The following is a 17,500-nucleotide window of genomic DNA, read 5'->3' on the forward strand; positions in this document are numbered from 1 at the left end:
TGCATCCTCAGTCACATTATTTTTTAAACACACCTGTTTCCAACCCCCCCCCCCTCCTTCTCATTATGTACAAACCTCGGCAACTGATTCAATATAAAAGAAGGAAAAGATAACGTAATCAAAGCCAAGTACGTTCAAGGATGGAATACTGTTGCCATATCTGGGCAGGAGCTGCTAAAATAGCCTATCCTGCCTTGACAGAGTACAAAATAGACTTCGTGGCTTCGTGGGGGATGCCCTTTTCTCTAGCCTGCAACCTCTCTCCCACAGAAGAGACGTTGCGAGCCTATCCTTGTTTTATCGTTATTTCCATTGGCAGGTGCTCGTCTGAACTCCAATCTCTGGTCCCCCCTCGCCAATCTTTCACGAAAAACACCCGTCTAGCTGAATCCACTGTGAAAAATTTCCCCCACTCTATATCTGTGCCTAAATCAAAACGCGGATTCCATGAACAAAGCTTTTTTCTTAGAACTGCACGCCTGTGGAACTCTGTTCCATCTGCCTGCTTCCCTCCGGACTACAACTTGGATGCCTTCAAGTCCAATGTTAACAAATTCCTAATGAACCGCCCTCTTAAGTAAACACTTCATCAAATCTCCACACTAACGTAATGTACTTGCAATAACCCTTATCCCTGAGTGGCTTCCGGGCCTTGATAAGTGGTGATCACTGTGAAAAAAAAAAAAAAAAAGAAAAAAAAAGCCGAGTGTTTGATCTAGTTCCGGGTAGTAGTCCTCTCCACGCTCCTGTACGCATGTGAGATGCAGACGCTGTATAGAAGTGATATAAAAAAAATCTGGAACATTTCCAGCAAACTAAACTGAGGCAAATCTTGAAAATCCCCTGGGAGAGCCACACCACCAATACTGAAGTCCTGGAACGAGCCTTAGTGACCAGCTTTAAGACTACCATCTTCCACCATCGCCTCCACTGGGTAGGATACATCCACAGGGTGGGTAATTCAAGGTTTTCCAAGATATAGGGAGAACTGGCCCAGGGTACAAAACCACAAGGAGCCTTAAAAACGTGCTACAAAGACCAACTCAAGCTCTAACAAACATTGACCCGTCTTCATGGGAGGAAACTGCCGGAGACAAGAAGCCGTGGAGAGGTGCAGCACGCCATGAGGAGAAAAGGAGAGAGAATGAAGAGGCTAGAAGGAGAAGAAGAGAGGGATGAGAATAATCCCGTGTGTCCTTTGCCCTCCCACTGTCCACGACTCTTCCACCATAAACTCGAGCCACATCATATATAAGCATCCACGCCAAAGATAGGAGACTAGTGACAAACGACAGGACCCAATACTCGCACACAAGTGGGAGCCACCACCGATGATTGTTTTAGTACACATGTAGCGGTAAGAATGCCTCTAATGACATAAATATATGTTTTACTACCGTAATCAACTTCAGATAATTTTAAATCTTGCTATGCAAGGTTTGTAAATGCATCTTTGATAGTTTCTGAATTTTAGCCAGACATACAGACTGAATTGCCTACAAGAGGAGAGTTTGAATTACTTACTAGACACCATCCTCAAGTGCCTTCAGTCTCACTATACAAGATTTTTACACAAAGAATGCTCTTAGCTACATTTTCTCAAATATGACATCATTATTCCATCTTAGGACGTATCTGACTCTTATACAGGTATCGGATTGCATCTGGGTGCAAAATGATATGAGATTTCAGTGTTCAATGTGTGTTTAAAAAAAAAATCTTACTTCAAAATAGCATAACGATTTAGAATCATATCTGAGTCAAGATTTGTTTCATTTAACCAGAACTGACACTGAATCTCCAAAAAATGTCTATGCCAGTTTAATCATCTGATAGCAGACGATAATCAGAGTTGAAAATCAATTTTTCCAAATATAGAAATCACTCTACGAATTCATCATTCGTTTATGACGACCAATTGTAATTGAGAAAGATATTTTAGAAAGTTGAAATTAATCAAGACTTAAACACCATGAGACAAGACGGACTCATAAGCTAACATTAATAAGCACTGGACTTGAACTTTTAACAGAGATTGCCATTCCTGATATCATAAACAAGTTCTTACGCATTCAATCTAGCAAATATCGCTTATGTTATTAGAAAAAATAATGCGACCCGTTGGGCCACTAATTGAAATTGTGTACAGAATCCAATATTGATTTTGCAGGAAGAAACTGTGGATGACAAAAAAAAAAAAAGAGACTGATTTTACTTTTTATATTAGACTAGCTTGGGTGCCTGGTATTGCCCGGTGTTCCCTGGGTGTTTGGAGGTGTGTTGAGCAAAAAAAAAGTGGTAGTAGGCAGGCAAGCTCGAACACATACCGCGAAGGAGGAAAAAAAGCGAGGAAAAAAAAATGTGACGTCTTTGCCGTTGCATCCATCACCAAACCGGAAGTGGCGAAGGTTTAAATTAAGGCTAGTCAATCGAAAAGAGGGGATGACTTTTGAAATTCTCGGCGAAAAAAGCGACCCCCTCCTTGTAGGAAAGTGCTCAGTTGAGGATAAAGGAATTAATGTTTTTAGCCAATTTTTCGATATTTGTCGTCCGAAAGGTCGAGCCTCAAACTGATACTAACCTCATGAAAATCCGTCGCCTCTGTCGAAAGTTTTATGCATACATACATACATACATACATACACTTAAACAGACAATTGAGATTTAAATTACAGATATCTTATTACATTAAAGCTTTTAAATTAGATGTATTTTTTAATCTGAAGAACTACTGACGTAAATATACTTGCCTTGTTATATACATCTTCCCAATAATCCTGAGTAAGTAACTGAAATGATATAAGCATACTCCAGCCAATGTTGTCGAAGTTCGTATATCCATAATTAGGGTTCTCTCCAATATCAGGTAAGCAGGTGTAGTTTGAAGGACATGGTCTGCAAACAAAGAAAGTGAAACACAATATATATGAAAAAAAAAAGAAAAAAGAAAGGAAAATGTAATTAAAAGAGACAAAATAGCTCAAATTGAAATACCTGTTCACAACAAATTCAGATGAGAGGTTATAACAATTATAATTATGTACTATGCAGTACATGCAACGAGGAAAGCATTCAAACGCATGTCATATAAATGAACCAGTTACAATATTTTCTCTTGCTTGATCCTGATTTGTTGGCATATGGTTTCTTCAATGGAATCATATTCTCACAGAAAGGACCACATTAAGGTTGAGAAGCTCTCTAGTGAAAGTGATGTCATGGATATGACAAGATTAGAACATGGCACACCAAGTTACCGGACTGCACCACTATCTAGTTTAATATGGTCACCTAATATACATACATTGAACCATATATATATATATATATATATATATATATATATATATATATATATATATATATATATATATATATACTAGACTACCTGTGACCCGTTGGGTCAGTATGTTATATTAGCGATGGAATTCATGTATGAGCGTGACACTTGTGACGTAAAGAAAATAGTTTTTTTTTGACATAACAGAAACATTTCTATGAAAGTATATTAAAATGAAATATAGATAGATTTCTGTGAGTCGTTCTGTTTATTATAATTGATTATTTAAAAAAAAAATTACAGTTACTGAATTATAAGTGGTTGGCTATACTTATAGGTAAATGTGCACTGAACAGATACCATAATACTTATTATAGTTAAATTCAAATTTTGATATATCTGCTTTTTTTTTTTTTACATCGTTCATTTCTGTATTACGTTTAAGTTATTTTAAACCCCGCTCTTCCCATGTTAAATAATAATTTCGAAATAATAACGTTAATATTTCAGCGTCCCAATTGTTTTTTTTTGCATTTAAATTATCCAAATAAACAATTGTTAATACTGTCTGTTCTTTTTCTTTTTTTTTTTTTTTTTTACATCGTTTAAGTTATTTTAGACCCCACTCTTTCCATGTTAAATAATAATTTCGAAATAACAGCATTAATATTTCAGTGCGCAGGTCATGCGCGCATGCACAACTGGATGTCGTAAACCAGAAAGTGGGTTACATACATCGTTACAAGGTCATTTGAGTTTTATAATTATATAGATATATATTGAACCTGGTGTGGTATTAGCTCTGGGCAGATTATGTTGGCATCCTCTGAAGGATGAAGTTTACAGGAAATAAAAAATTTATAAGCGGTCCCCAGTTGCATGTGTACCCCAGTTATGGGAAGACAACATACAGTGCATAACATTCCCAAATGATCATCCGTCTGGTACTGGCCAGGATTCATATCACTTAGTTTTGGGTGGTCTAATGAAAAACGGTACGTCAACTCGGCCACCTCCGAGAAGAGTATTCAATCCAGTTAATTTAATATTGTAGGTGAGAAATGAAAATAAAATACTATAAAAAAAAATTTTAATAGGATATAAATATGTAAGTCACCGAATTTGCAAGTGTGCAAAAAAAGGGTTTAAAATGTTATCCTGTTATCAAAGTGTAGTATCTGTTCCGGTTTAATATGTAGGGTCAACTCCACATATCAGACAATTGCTCTTGAGCAATCAGTTTTGGTCAATGTAGGGGACACCCTTCATACCAATTGTTTTATCCCCATCCCCTCTTACCTGCAATTTTTGTTTTAACCCCTTCCTCTAAATTTTACCCATCTTGGAGAGAAAGAAATGCAAACTAACCCCCATCCCTTACCCACAAAATTTTCTTTTCTCCATTCACCCCCATCTAGAGGGCATCCCCACCACGAGACTGACCCGCAGAAGCGAGGTTCCTTTTACAGACCTAGTGGAACGGGCAGTCTATCAACTAGACGGGGTTGGGAGGGTCCTACTAATCACCTTTTGTTTTTTCTTCCCCCCCGCCCTCGACACAAATGAATTATTGTACCATTTTATTGTTATCTTTTTTGTTTTTACACGTCAATAAAAAAAAAAATGTTTTAAAAATTGGGAGTTAAATAGGACGTCTCCCAATATGAAAGGGTAAATGCGGTATTATGGTGAAAGAAGATACTAGCTGGGAGAAACTTTTGACTTTGTTTAGTTCTGGAGTGACAAGGATGACAAACGACCCCCCCCTTTTGAGTTGGCCATGTGCCTAAGTTTTTTGTTCATCGTTGATTTTGACTGTATTTTTAACATGAATAAAAGATTTAATATCTCAAAGTGTAGTATCTGTTCTGATGCTTAATTGGTCCTTGGTCAATGTAGGGGAAACCCTTCATACTGAGACAATTACTATTTTTGGATACTTTTTTCCCTTGCTTTAGGAGAGCTGGTGTTCTCCCCACATTAAAAACGACCTTGTGTCACATTTGCTTTCGAGAGGAAACAAATAAATACCTAAATAAAAAGAACAAAGGCTTGCCTTTTTTCTTTCTTGGCCTTCGGGCCAAGATCAAAGTTTAGTGTCTGTTCTGATGCTACTCTTAACTTAATTTGTCCTCGGTCAATCGAGACAATTATTATTTTTGGTCCATACCAGGGTGCACCTGTTGCCCTTCTTTTGGGGAGCTGGTTTTCCCCCCACTTTAAAAACGACCTTATGTCACATTTTGCAGGGGTTTTAATATGAATATTAATATACACAAAAAACAACAAAACAAAACAAATTTATAGGAATATATATATATATATATGTATATATATATATATATATATGTATATATATATATATATAGTAAGTAGTAAGTTATAAAATATATATGGCAATTAATCTACAGAATATTCCGCATTTCATCCACGTTAGGATTCATATATATATATATATATATATATATATATATATATATATATATATATATATATATATATATATATATATATATATATATATATACGAGGGGCGTGCAGTAAGTAATGCTCCTTACCCACTTCCAGTTGTCTGATCTAGCTGAAATTTTGCATGTGCAATGATTTATATCTCTACGGGTTATGTGGCAAATTACAGCTCTGAACTAATTGTGTGCTGTTTTTGTTTTACAGGTGTTTGAACTGAGTCAGGTGTGAAATGGAGCCTGTTGAATGTCGAGCAGTGATCCGGTTTTTGTATTTGAAAGGACGCACACCACAGGAGACTTTTGATGAAATGAAAGAAACTTATGGTGATAATGCCCCATCATATGACCTTGTAAAACGCTGGCATCGTGAATTCAAACATGGCCGGAATCTGTGGAAACAGCTCCCAGACTTGGTCGCCCCCCCCCTTCTGCCATTAATGAGGCATATATTCGCCAAACAGCCCAAAATGTCAAGATTAGTACAGGATCTGTGGAAACTATCATTCATGACCATTTGCATATGCATAAGGTGTCTGCCAGATGGATTCCCAGGTTGCTCACACCATTCCAGAAGCGAGAACCTGTCGAGTGCTCAAGGATGAATTTGGAGATGTGCCAAGAAGATGAGTCAAAGTTTTTAAAAAAACTGAATACTCAGGATGAAACCTATGTCCATCACTCTGATCCAGAGACCAAAGCCCAGTCAATGCAGTGGAAGCATTTGGACTCACCCCCTCCAAAGAAGGCAAGGGTGCAGCCCTCCTCTGGCAAGGCCAAACTCACAGTCTTCTGGGACCAGGACGGGGTAGTGATGATAGATTTCCTGGCAAAGGGTACCACAATTACAGGAGCCTATTATGCTTCACTTTTGAGTAAATTAAGGGAAGCTATCAAAATCAAGAGGCGGGGCAAGATCAACAAAGATACCCTCCTCTTGCAGGATAATGCTCCGGTCCACAACTCGCATGTTGCCAGATCAGAAGCACGGGCGTGTAGTTATGAAATCCTCCCCTATCCTCCCTACTCTCCTGACCTAGCACCCTCGTACTTTCACCTCTTCCCAGCTATGAAGGTGTTTTTGAAAGGAAAGCGTTTCCCAGATGATGCAGCCTTGATTTCTGAAGTCACATCGCGGTTGGAGGACCAACCTGGGGTGTTCTACAAAAACGGTCTCCGGAGCTGCATCAAACGATGGGAGAAATGCATAATTCTGAGTGGTTCCTATGTAGAGAAAGACTAATAACTGTGCCAAGTTTCGTTGCTGTACAGCTATTGGAAGTGGGTCATGAGCATTACTTATTGCACGCCCCTCGTATATATATATGCCAGGCTTATACCTGATGAATCCCAGCGTAGATGAAACACGGAATATCTGTGTAGCTTAATTGCCATATATATTTTATAACTTACTACCTAGCTCTACCTACATATTGAGCACTGTTGAAGTAAATACTTAAAGTTTACGCATAAATTTATACTTTCGTGTATTAATTTATGTGATTAAATGAAGTATATATATATATATATATATATATATATATATATATATATATATATATATATATATATATATCGAGATAGAAAAACTCCGAGAAAGAAACTAATGGTATTTGTCTTCTGTAACATTCTGTGATTCCAAATCCGCACAGGACATTCGAAAAATAGATGAATGAAATATTACTTACCCTGCCCCTGTTGCATTCCCGCAGAGAACATATTCTCCATTACTTTTGGCGAACCAATTGTCTGGAAAAAAAGAAGGAAAAATAACCCTGATTAACATACAAACTTGTTGACATTTCATTGAAGCCGAATTGATTGTACTTTAAAGCAACAATAAAATTAATAACTGAAATAAAAAAAGGAAACTCTTTGGTGAACATGCAAAACTGTTCTGAAAATCTACATTTAATTACAGCTTATGACAGGACAAGAATATACATAAATACCTTTACAACATAAATGAAGAATAACGTTTATTTGGGGGTTTCAACATCTGGCCAATCTAGAAGATATCTGACCCATCTTTAATCTTGTTTGACTGGAAGTTGCAATGGAAATTATCCCCAAAGAAATGGCAGAGTCTCAGGTTTTATTTTCGGCAACTTTTTATTCCATAATGTTTTTTCCCCCTTTTTTGTAACACTGATTCTGACAATCGCCATTTCTAACTCCCTCTACTTGGAGCCATCACAATCTGAAGACCGTTTCTGTCCCTCTCTCGACTCTGACTGACTTAATTTCCAGATATAGCAAAAAGACTATCTCCCATTCAAATGACGTCATTAGTATATGTTATTAAGATAATCACCTGATGTTTTTACATGTAATTATTCTAAGTTGTCAACTAAATTGTTATGATAACATTTGTAAGTTACATTCCTAAATTAGTATAAATAAATATGTATTCTAAATATTTTGATTATTCTAAAACATAGTTTAGCTGATAAAACTTTAGAGCTTGAATAATCATAATAATCGTAAACTAGCACACCTTTGGGCATTGCCCAACCAATATCTAACAATACATTTTTTTTTACATCATCCGAGAAATTTTCCTGATTATTATTAGACAAGAAACAATCTTAACGACCCATTATCTCTCATGATAAACAGCAAACACTGGTTGCGGGTCATTAGAGATACCAACACAGTTAATAGCATTAGATAAGCCCAGTTAATTTGATAAAAGCTTATCGAGCAACTTTATCCATGTAGACATTTTGGCTTCGAGTTGAGGGCCACATCTCAATGGATCTTTTTTTCTACTGTTTCTAAAAGCATTTTTGTAACGTGTGCTTACGTTAACACCATAAGCTGAGCAAATAATGCGTGACCTTCGGCACAAAACAGATTTTGCCCTTTCCTCTATAGAAAAAGAAACGAATTGCATAAATTGGTTGCTTCATGATTTCGTTTGAATCTCATAAGACTAAATGTTAGGGCAGCATCAAAGCCTTTGTTGGATCTCAAGTTTTTACAATGTTAGCACATACCTTATTTTCTCTCTCTTCCTTTCTTTTTCTACAGCCTCCCCCAGCATTATAAATGCCTTCTCTGCCTCTTTATCTGAATAACACACATATTTGCCATCGATTTTACGCTCTGACACTCTGCTGGCTGAGCGTATGCATATTGCATAGGTTTATTTTATTTTATTAAAATAAATAAAATAAAATAAAATAATCACCCTCTTTCTATATTTTGTCCGAAGATTTTATGCAAAATATAACCTTGCACACACACACACACACACACACACACACACACACACACACACACACACACACACACATATTGTGGATTTGGTATAATTTTTATATCTTTGGATATAATACATAGAGAAGTTGATTCATTTATTTATTTACTTATTTCATGCAATGTTCGCAAATTCCACTCGTGTGAACACTTTAGATTTTCATTGTAATAACCTGAATTTGGTGTTTAGCAGTTCTTAATTCGTTTCATTCCTGTGGCAATTGTTTGGTGGCCCTGAGGTAGAAGCTCAGCAAATGGAGCAAAAGGTGGCTTTGTGGCTAGGTTCGAATCTTATGATTGGCAGGAATTGTTACCATACACTGATGATTGCATAAGCATGAAACACTAGTGTCTGTACGTATAAATGATTAATTAAGTATATATATATATATATATATATATATATATATATATTTCTCTTTACATAAGCAGTAGTTTGTTGCTACACAGTCATGAGCATGTTTCGGTCTACCAGTATTTACTAACTAGAGACCTCATCAGGCAACAACCCTAATTTCCGTTCTTGTTGCCTGATGAGGTCTCTAGTTGGTAAATACTAGTAGACCGAAACATGCTCATGACTGTGTAGCAACAAACTACTGCTTATGTAAAGACAAATGTAACTGCTCTACTTCTGTATTGAGCACTCTCGTATGAACCTCGTTATATTTCACTGGTTAACCTACCTTGGAAAATAGCAACCTAAAATTATATATATATATATATATATATATATATAGTGACTTGCACATTGACAAAGCATAAACTCTACACAAAGTTGAAATTTCCAGTTTCTTTTAAGGGTTTCAATTTCATCCATTTTTATCAGTTTTGATAATATGTATAGAATCACTCGAAATATGAAAATTGTATTAATACATATAATTTTACATAATTTTATGTTTTTAGAAGGATTTTATTTATCAAATGTTAAAAAAATCATAATTCTCAGTCAAGAAATGGATTATATATATATGTGTGTGTGTGTGTGTGTGTGTGTATAATATTTTCAAATAAATATTGACCACTATTTTTATACCTACAGACACAAATGTTTCATGTTTATGCAATCGTCAGTGCAGGAAGTGAGAATTACGGTTGATCAGGAGATATGAATCCAACACAAACAGCCATTCTTGATTTTGTAAGCTAGCATCAAAACCACCGGCAATTAACACAAGAATGTAAGGAAATTAAGTGCCTATAAATGTTATGTCTGTGAGCATACATAGTAAACAGTCAGAGAGTATTCAACGAATGGAAGTCGGAATGTGGTATTTGCATTAAAGTTGACCCTTTTTCAAATTCCTTACAATAAAATAAGTAAATAAATAAATGAATCAACTTCTCTATGTATTATGCCCAAAGACATAAAAATTATACCAAAGCCACAATGTGTGTGTGTGTGTGTGTGTGTGTGTGTGTGTGTGTGTGTGTGTGTGTGTAAGGGTATATTTTGCATAAAATCTTCGGACAAAATATAGAAAGAGGGTAATTATTTTATTTTATTTATTTTAATAAAATAAAATAAACCTATGCAATTTATGACTGCCTTCGTTATGCAGACAGTGCCCATCCTTAAGTATTCATAAAGGGGCTTGATAAATTAAATAATAATTATTCATTTATTTTCATATATTCATCTCCATATAAAATAAAATGACTGCAGAAATTCCACTATAGACCAAAGTATTGTAGGTTTGCGACAACAGATGCCACATACAAATCCAAACATCTAAGCTAATAGCCAACATCTTATGTAGCTTTTGAACACCATTTCAGACACATTCAGTCATGATATTAAAATGCTGCATTGAATCTTACGAGCAATACTATCACAATCGCAACATCTATAGAGGAAAGAGTCCTTATTTTTCTCTCTAAATATTTAGTATTACCACTGCTACTAGTTGTCGTTTCCCATGTTACACATGTCTTTTGAGAAGAGTATTCAATCTCTCATGACGAAATCACCCAACTCTAGAAATAGTATATGTAGACTTACCGAAAGTACCAACCTCAGTTTACAAGAGACATGCTCAGTTTGCTGGGCATTGTGCACGTGCCACAGATGAACTTGTTTCATCATTTGTACTGTGGAGACAGCCATCATCTCATAATCGATCACGTAAGTTAACTTTTTCAGATAGGATACAACGAGATGCGTTCATCTCAAAGGAAGATCTTTTGGGTGCTATGACAGATAAGGAATACTGGAAGAGTGTTGTGAGTTCTATCTCGCCTGAGGCCATATAATGATGATGATGATGATGATTAGTTGTCACTGGGATGAATTCTACACGTTCTACAGATCCTGTGATTTCACCGACCGTGACTGGCTAATACATATCTAAACCCAACATAATCTTTGCAATTTTCAATTCATAAATAAAAAAGTCCGCCCATTCTGATTGGCTGAGCTCTGAAAATTCTATTTCGGAATCCAATTCTTCCATTTATTAACGAACAGTTACTGAAATTAAATTATAGCGTCACTAAGACACATATTATTTCTCATGGTATCAAGTTCATTTAATGCTTAGGTCATTACAGTAGCACACGCGTGTGTGCTTGCGTGCAATAAAAATCTCTATATTACTTACTTTGTAGCTGTCGGCCTGCTGTTTCCTATTATTCTGTGTGTACAGCAGTTACTTTTCACTCCCCCTCTCCATCCCCTCTCTCTCTCCTACTATGCGTATTTCCTTTCACTAATGGTCCTTGTGTACGCGTGTTCAGTTGAAAAGTAAATATACAGTACAAAATGCAACTTTTCTGGAGTGACGAAGTGCATTTTCATCTGAGCGGTTATGTAAACAAACAAGACTTCAGGTATTGGGCGGAGGAAAACTCTTGTTTGGTTCATGAGAAGCCCCTTCATGCTCAGAAAGTATGGTGCGTTATATCTACAAGAGGCATTATCAGTCCATTTTTTAATGAAAATGAGGCTGGTAATGCAGTCACTGTAAATGCTCAGCGCTATGATTGGGTGATAAATAACTTCTTCACTTCTCAACTTGTCCGTTTTGTAGTGAATGAGCAAATACGTTTCCAACAAGATGGAGCTGCAAGTCACACGGCAAGAATTTCCATCAATGCCCTTAACGCTTCATTTCCAGGTTGTGTCATTTCTCACAACGGAAATATCCCTTGGCCCGATTTGAGTGCTTGTAACTATATTTTATGGGGTTATCTTAAAACGAAAATGTTCGAAAGTGACCGACCAAGAACGATTCCGGCTCTCAAATAACGCATTGCAAACGAAATTGAAGCAATATCGATAAATTTGCTGCAAGAAATCATGGGGAACTTTTACATCAAAATTCAGGAATGCCATGCCACTAATGGTACCCATTTGAAAGAAGTCCTTCTTAAAAAATAGTATTGCTTCTTCATTTAAAACAAATGATCGAAAATGTAGATTCCATTTATCTATACTATTAATAAAATTCTAAACGTTTATTTATTTATTGAAGTGTGTGTGTATATATACCAATAAAACTTTCGGACAGATGCACCGAATTGAAATCTTTTTTTCCCCTGAAAGATGTGAGTCTCTAGATTGTACTTCTCTACATATGGTTCGTAACGAACAATGCTGAGTCACACAAAAAACCCGAAATAAGAGTTTCGTGCATTGTCGAAAAAGTTACTCACCCATGTCAACGGAATTTAGCATTGTCTGTATACAGTCACGGTAACATCTTTCCGCGTACGGACAGGACATGTGGCGCAATGAATAACACGTCTGACTATGGATCCGAAGATTCTAGGTTCGAATCCTGGCAAGTTCATAATAATTTTAACAATCATTTTATCCAACGTTTACTCATTATCCTTACCCTTAGTTAGGGTATTTTTGTTTTTTCAGTGATTTTGTTTTGTGCATATGGGAATTTCCCATACTCCGTGTTTACAAGGTAAGCGTTGATGGTAAGATGATGTTGAGTGTACTCGATTTTGTGTTTGACTCGGCGTTGAGTGTGCCGACGTGGTGCAGCCGCTAGTATGTAATAAAGTTGTTAAAATATATTTTTTCAATAACTAATTCATTTTTAAAATCTTCCCAGTTCATTGACAGACCCTGTATATACATACTCAGTAAATTTAAAGTAGATTTTTATTTTTTATTTATTGTATTTCTATTTTTTCCCAGTTAGTTTATTTTAAAATTTGTCTGCATCTGTTACTTTGCTCAGCTTAATCCAGCGTCAGTCGAACCCGAACCGTAATTGACAGAAAACCCCGATGATCCAAGTCAACTTCTGCAAGAGTACTAAAAAATTTTAGGTGGTGTGTTCATTGTACAGGTCGGCTGATAAAAAGGGTGCTTCTTCATTATTGTAGTGAAATCCAACAAAGTTGATTTTTAATTAAAAACACAATGATAACTACTTACATTTTTGACAATTTTAACAATAAGCAACGTTATCTACCTAATTGTCATGTAACAATTAGTTAAGTCTTCCATGATTTAACGAAAAAATGATTTCGCCTATGTTTGTTTTGTCACGTGACATGTGTTTAAACGCTACGGAAATGGCTAAAATTTCTAATTTCTTCGAAAAACTATTCTCTTTATTAATTAATTTTTCTACCTTATCGTTTTTCGTGCTTTTTGGATATTTTCATTATTGCGACATGGCAATTCATTAGATACTACTGGTTTCACTCGAACGTCAATATTTCAATTTCTGACTTTCGCTACAATAACGAAGAAGCATCAAAATGTTTACGAATATAACATTTGAAAACAATATTTTCCTTTGAATAAAAAATACGCGAAAATAACGATATTTATTTGATTAAAAAAAAACAAAAACAATAGTTTGCAAAACTATTTCCTTATTTTTTAAAACTTATCCTACACCATTTTAAAAATTCTTTTCTCTTTTCTTTCTTCCTTCTGAATAACCATCTTCCACTTACTTTCTTGGGTTTATTATTTAAACAGTTTCCTTTTCATTTTTTCCATTGATTTATTATTGACGAAACACTATACTTTCATAAAAAAAGAAAATCTGACAAAATATTTTAATTTACGAGATTTCCCAGTGCGTGCTCACATACACGTCTATAGTAAAAGTAAACCGTCATGTATTCCCCTCTGTCAACCTAAGGAAGAACGGACAGTGAACGTGCATTGAATGACTTGAACGGATGTATCATTTTCATTTTAGATATTGCTCTTCACAATTCGCTGGGCGTTTGCAATAACCATTCTTCTTCTTGTATCATCGCATGTTGATGTTGTAGATGAAATCATGTTTAGGCTTCGGTCAATTGCTGGTCCGATTCCTCTGAAGACATCACATGATTTTTTACTTGGCAGAATACATGGAGTGGGTTCCTATTACCTTCCCCATAGCAATGGCATCTTACTCGCCTGTTCACACCTATCCGTTGTCCTTAGATCATGCGCATAGCTGCTGTCGAATAACGTAACTCTTAATGCCATAGAAGAACACGCCCCCCGGCCTCCGTGGCACGGGGGACAAGATCAAAGTGTAGTATTTGTTCATCGTTGATTTTGACTGTATTTTTTAACATGAATAAAAGATTTAATATCTCAAAGTGTAGTATCTGTTCCGGCAGATACTGCACTTAAGATAATTTGTACCAGTCAATGGAGGGGAAACCCTCTATACTGGGACAATTATTATTTTTGGTAACCAGAGTGACCCCTTTTAGGGGAGCTGGTTTTTACCTCACATTAAAAACGGCCTTGTGCCTAATTTGCTCAGTGGGGGAGCAAATAAACACCATCTGTTCCGGCAGATGCTGCAAGCAAAGACTAGCTATGACTAGCAAATACCATATGTGGGGGTAACCCCACATATCTGACCTTGGTCACTGAAGGGGCAACCCTTCATACCAACAGTTACTAATCCAGCTCCCATTTCCCACCTCTCGGGAGCTGGTCCCCCCTTTCCCTCCCCCCTCCCCCTATCTCCACATTAAAAAACGGCCTTGTGCCTAATTTGCTCAGTGGGGGAAGCAAATAAACCCAAACTCTTAATGCCATAGAACCGTTAATCTGCTAGAGATTCATCCTCCTCCATGGCCATCTAACGGCCTGCTACCGACGTCATCAGATTTACCTTCTCCTAGATGCATGTCTTAACTAAGATCAGAGTTGCATCTCTCCCAGTGAATTAATGCGCCTCCAAATACCAATCTGGAAATTTCTTATGACTCAATAATCATTAACAAGTCTCAAAATATTGTGTATCAAGAAGTATTGAGAACATAAACATAAGATACGTACATTTTATCTTTTTTGCTTTCTATTTGTTTTCCCTTTAAACAAACTGAGCCACAGCAACGCGTGGTCGAGTACAGCTATATATATATATATATATATATATATATATATATATATATATATATATATATATGATGATTGCAACGTCTTGTCAGCCAAGTGCCACTCTCTCAGACACTTAAAGTCCATGAGCCCAAAAATGACTTCTCTCGCCACCGGACCATTTTTATAGACAAATCCCTGAGGGAGTATCTATACACGGATGATGTTACAGAGTCTTAGCTTTGTACGACAGCTAAGTCTCTCTCTCGGTTCAAAATGTTGAGATCCAGCAACAAGCAAGAGCAAGATAGCCAGCAACAAGTTAAAATGCAGACCAGCTTAATGCGGGTACTGGTCTCCCGTTTTATGTTTTTTTTTTAAATCAGAGATTTGCTTCTCCTAGAAAGGTTGCCTTCACCACGGCTTACAGGAGCCCTCTCCACCTCAATATATATATATATATATATAGTCTCGGTAGGTTATCCATTAAAGGCGTTGCGTGAAATGTGAAAATCAAATAATAGACGTGTTACATTTATCACTTTAAAGCCAAATAACAACGTTTATTTTTTAAAGGTTAAAAATATTGCGTTGTTATTTGGCTTTAAAGTGTTAAATGTAACACGTCTCTTATTTGATTTTCATACAGAAAGAAGTAAGTAGATACTCTCATAATTATGGATAACAAAGGGTTCTGTTAGAGAGTTCTGGTATCGCTAGGCGAGATGATATTGATTATAAATTAGATCACTATAATATGGTTTCTCTGAAATTCTGAGAATTATTATGTTTCTTTGGTCCGAGTTATACTTTAATAGTATACTATGAAATTCTGAGAATTATTATGCTTCTTTAGTCCGAGTTATACTTTAATAGTATACTATGAAATTCTGAGAATTATTATGCTTCTTTGGTCCGAGTTATACTTTAATAGTATACTATGAAATTCTGAGAATTATTATGCTTCTTTGGTCCGAGTTATACTTTAATAGTATACTATGAAATTCTGAGAATTATTATGCTTCTTTAGTCCGAGTTATACTTTAATAGTATACTATGAAATTCTGAGAATTATTATGCTTCTTTAGTCCGAGTTATACTTTAATAGTATACTATGAAATTCTGAGAATGGTTATGCTTCTTTAGTCCGACTTATACTTTAATAGTATACTATGAAATTCTGAGAATGGTTATACTTCTTTGGTCCGAGTTATACTTTAATAGTATACTATGAAAGACGTCCTAAACATAAGGCCTCCTCCTTTTTTTTTTATTCCGCCCGAATAGATAAAATGGAACTGCAAATCGCATTGTTTTGATGATTGAACCTGAAAGTTTCACCTCTCTGTTACAAATATTCACGGTGTGAAACTCTAAGAAAAACAACCTCTGACATGGACGTGCGTCAGAAACAGAGATGCGTCATTGAATTCCTCCATGCAAGAAACATTGAACTCAGCATTCACCGGCACTGGTTGAACGTTTATGAAGTCGATGCAGTTGATGCCAGCAGAATAAGAAGATGGGTTCGTCGATTTCAGAGTGGCAACAGAGATGTGAGTGATAAAGTGAGCTCCGGACTTTTACGATCGAGGCATAAAAAGAGGCTGGCAAAAGTGAGTTGGGAATGCTGGTGACTATGTAGAAAAATAAATTCTGGAGCACAAAGTTTGCTCGTTTTCATGGTACCACTCTCGTCTTCGAAGCTTTTCAACGTTTTAGTTTTTGAGTTAAAGTATAGGAGGCCTTCATTTTAGAACGATCCTCGTATATCATAGCTATACCCAGTACTTTATCTGTTATACCACAGGTCCTTGCAGACTTCAGAGTTCAACAGAAAGTTTCCAGAGTTCAACAGAAAGTTTCCAGAGTTCGACAGAAAGTTTCCAGACTTAAACAGAAAGTTTCCAGAGTTCAATAGAAAGTTTCCAGACTTAAACAGAAAGTTTCCAGAGTTCAATAGAAAGTTTCCAGACTTAAACAGAAAATTTCCAGAGTTCAACAGAAAGTTTCCAGAGTTCAAGAAAACACACCTGAAGATGTTTGATTATATTGGCCGAATAACACCCAAGATAAGAACGGTTATTTGAACAATCCAATCAGAATTCAGAACTATAATTATGCTAACTTAAAAAGAAAGTTTATATTTTTTAAGCAATTCACCATTCAAGGGCTGGAGCTCACTCG

At 36.1% G+C, this 17,500-nt stretch overlaps 1 protein-coding gene across 4 annotated transcripts in view; it reads right to left on the bottom strand.

Moving 5' to 3' along the window:
- Window positions 1–17,500, bottom strand: part of LOC145277923 (sodium channel protein 1 brain-like) — a 1,166,286-nt gene that overhangs the window by 397,512 nt on the left and 751,274 nt on the right. For all 4 annotated transcript variants that reach the window (XM_080129995.1, XM_080129992.1, XM_080129994.1 and 1 more), the window contains 2 exons: window positions 7,434–7,494; window positions 2,751–2,895 (listed from right to left, as the gene is read on the bottom strand). In XM_080129995.1, coding sequence (XP_079986121.1) covers window positions 2,751–2,895; window positions 7,434–7,494 — 206 coding nt within the window. The remainder of the gene's footprint in view (window positions 1–2,750; window positions 2,896–7,433; window positions 7,495–17,500) is intronic.

The sequence above is a fragment of the Euprymna scolopes genome, chromosome 6 (assembly GCF_053919585.1).
Source record: "Euprymna scolopes isolate OS-2025 chromosome 6, ASM5391958v1, whole genome shotgun sequence".
NCBI classification, from domain to species: Eukaryota; Metazoa; Mollusca; class Cephalopoda; order Sepiida; family Sepiolidae; genus Euprymna; species Euprymna scolopes.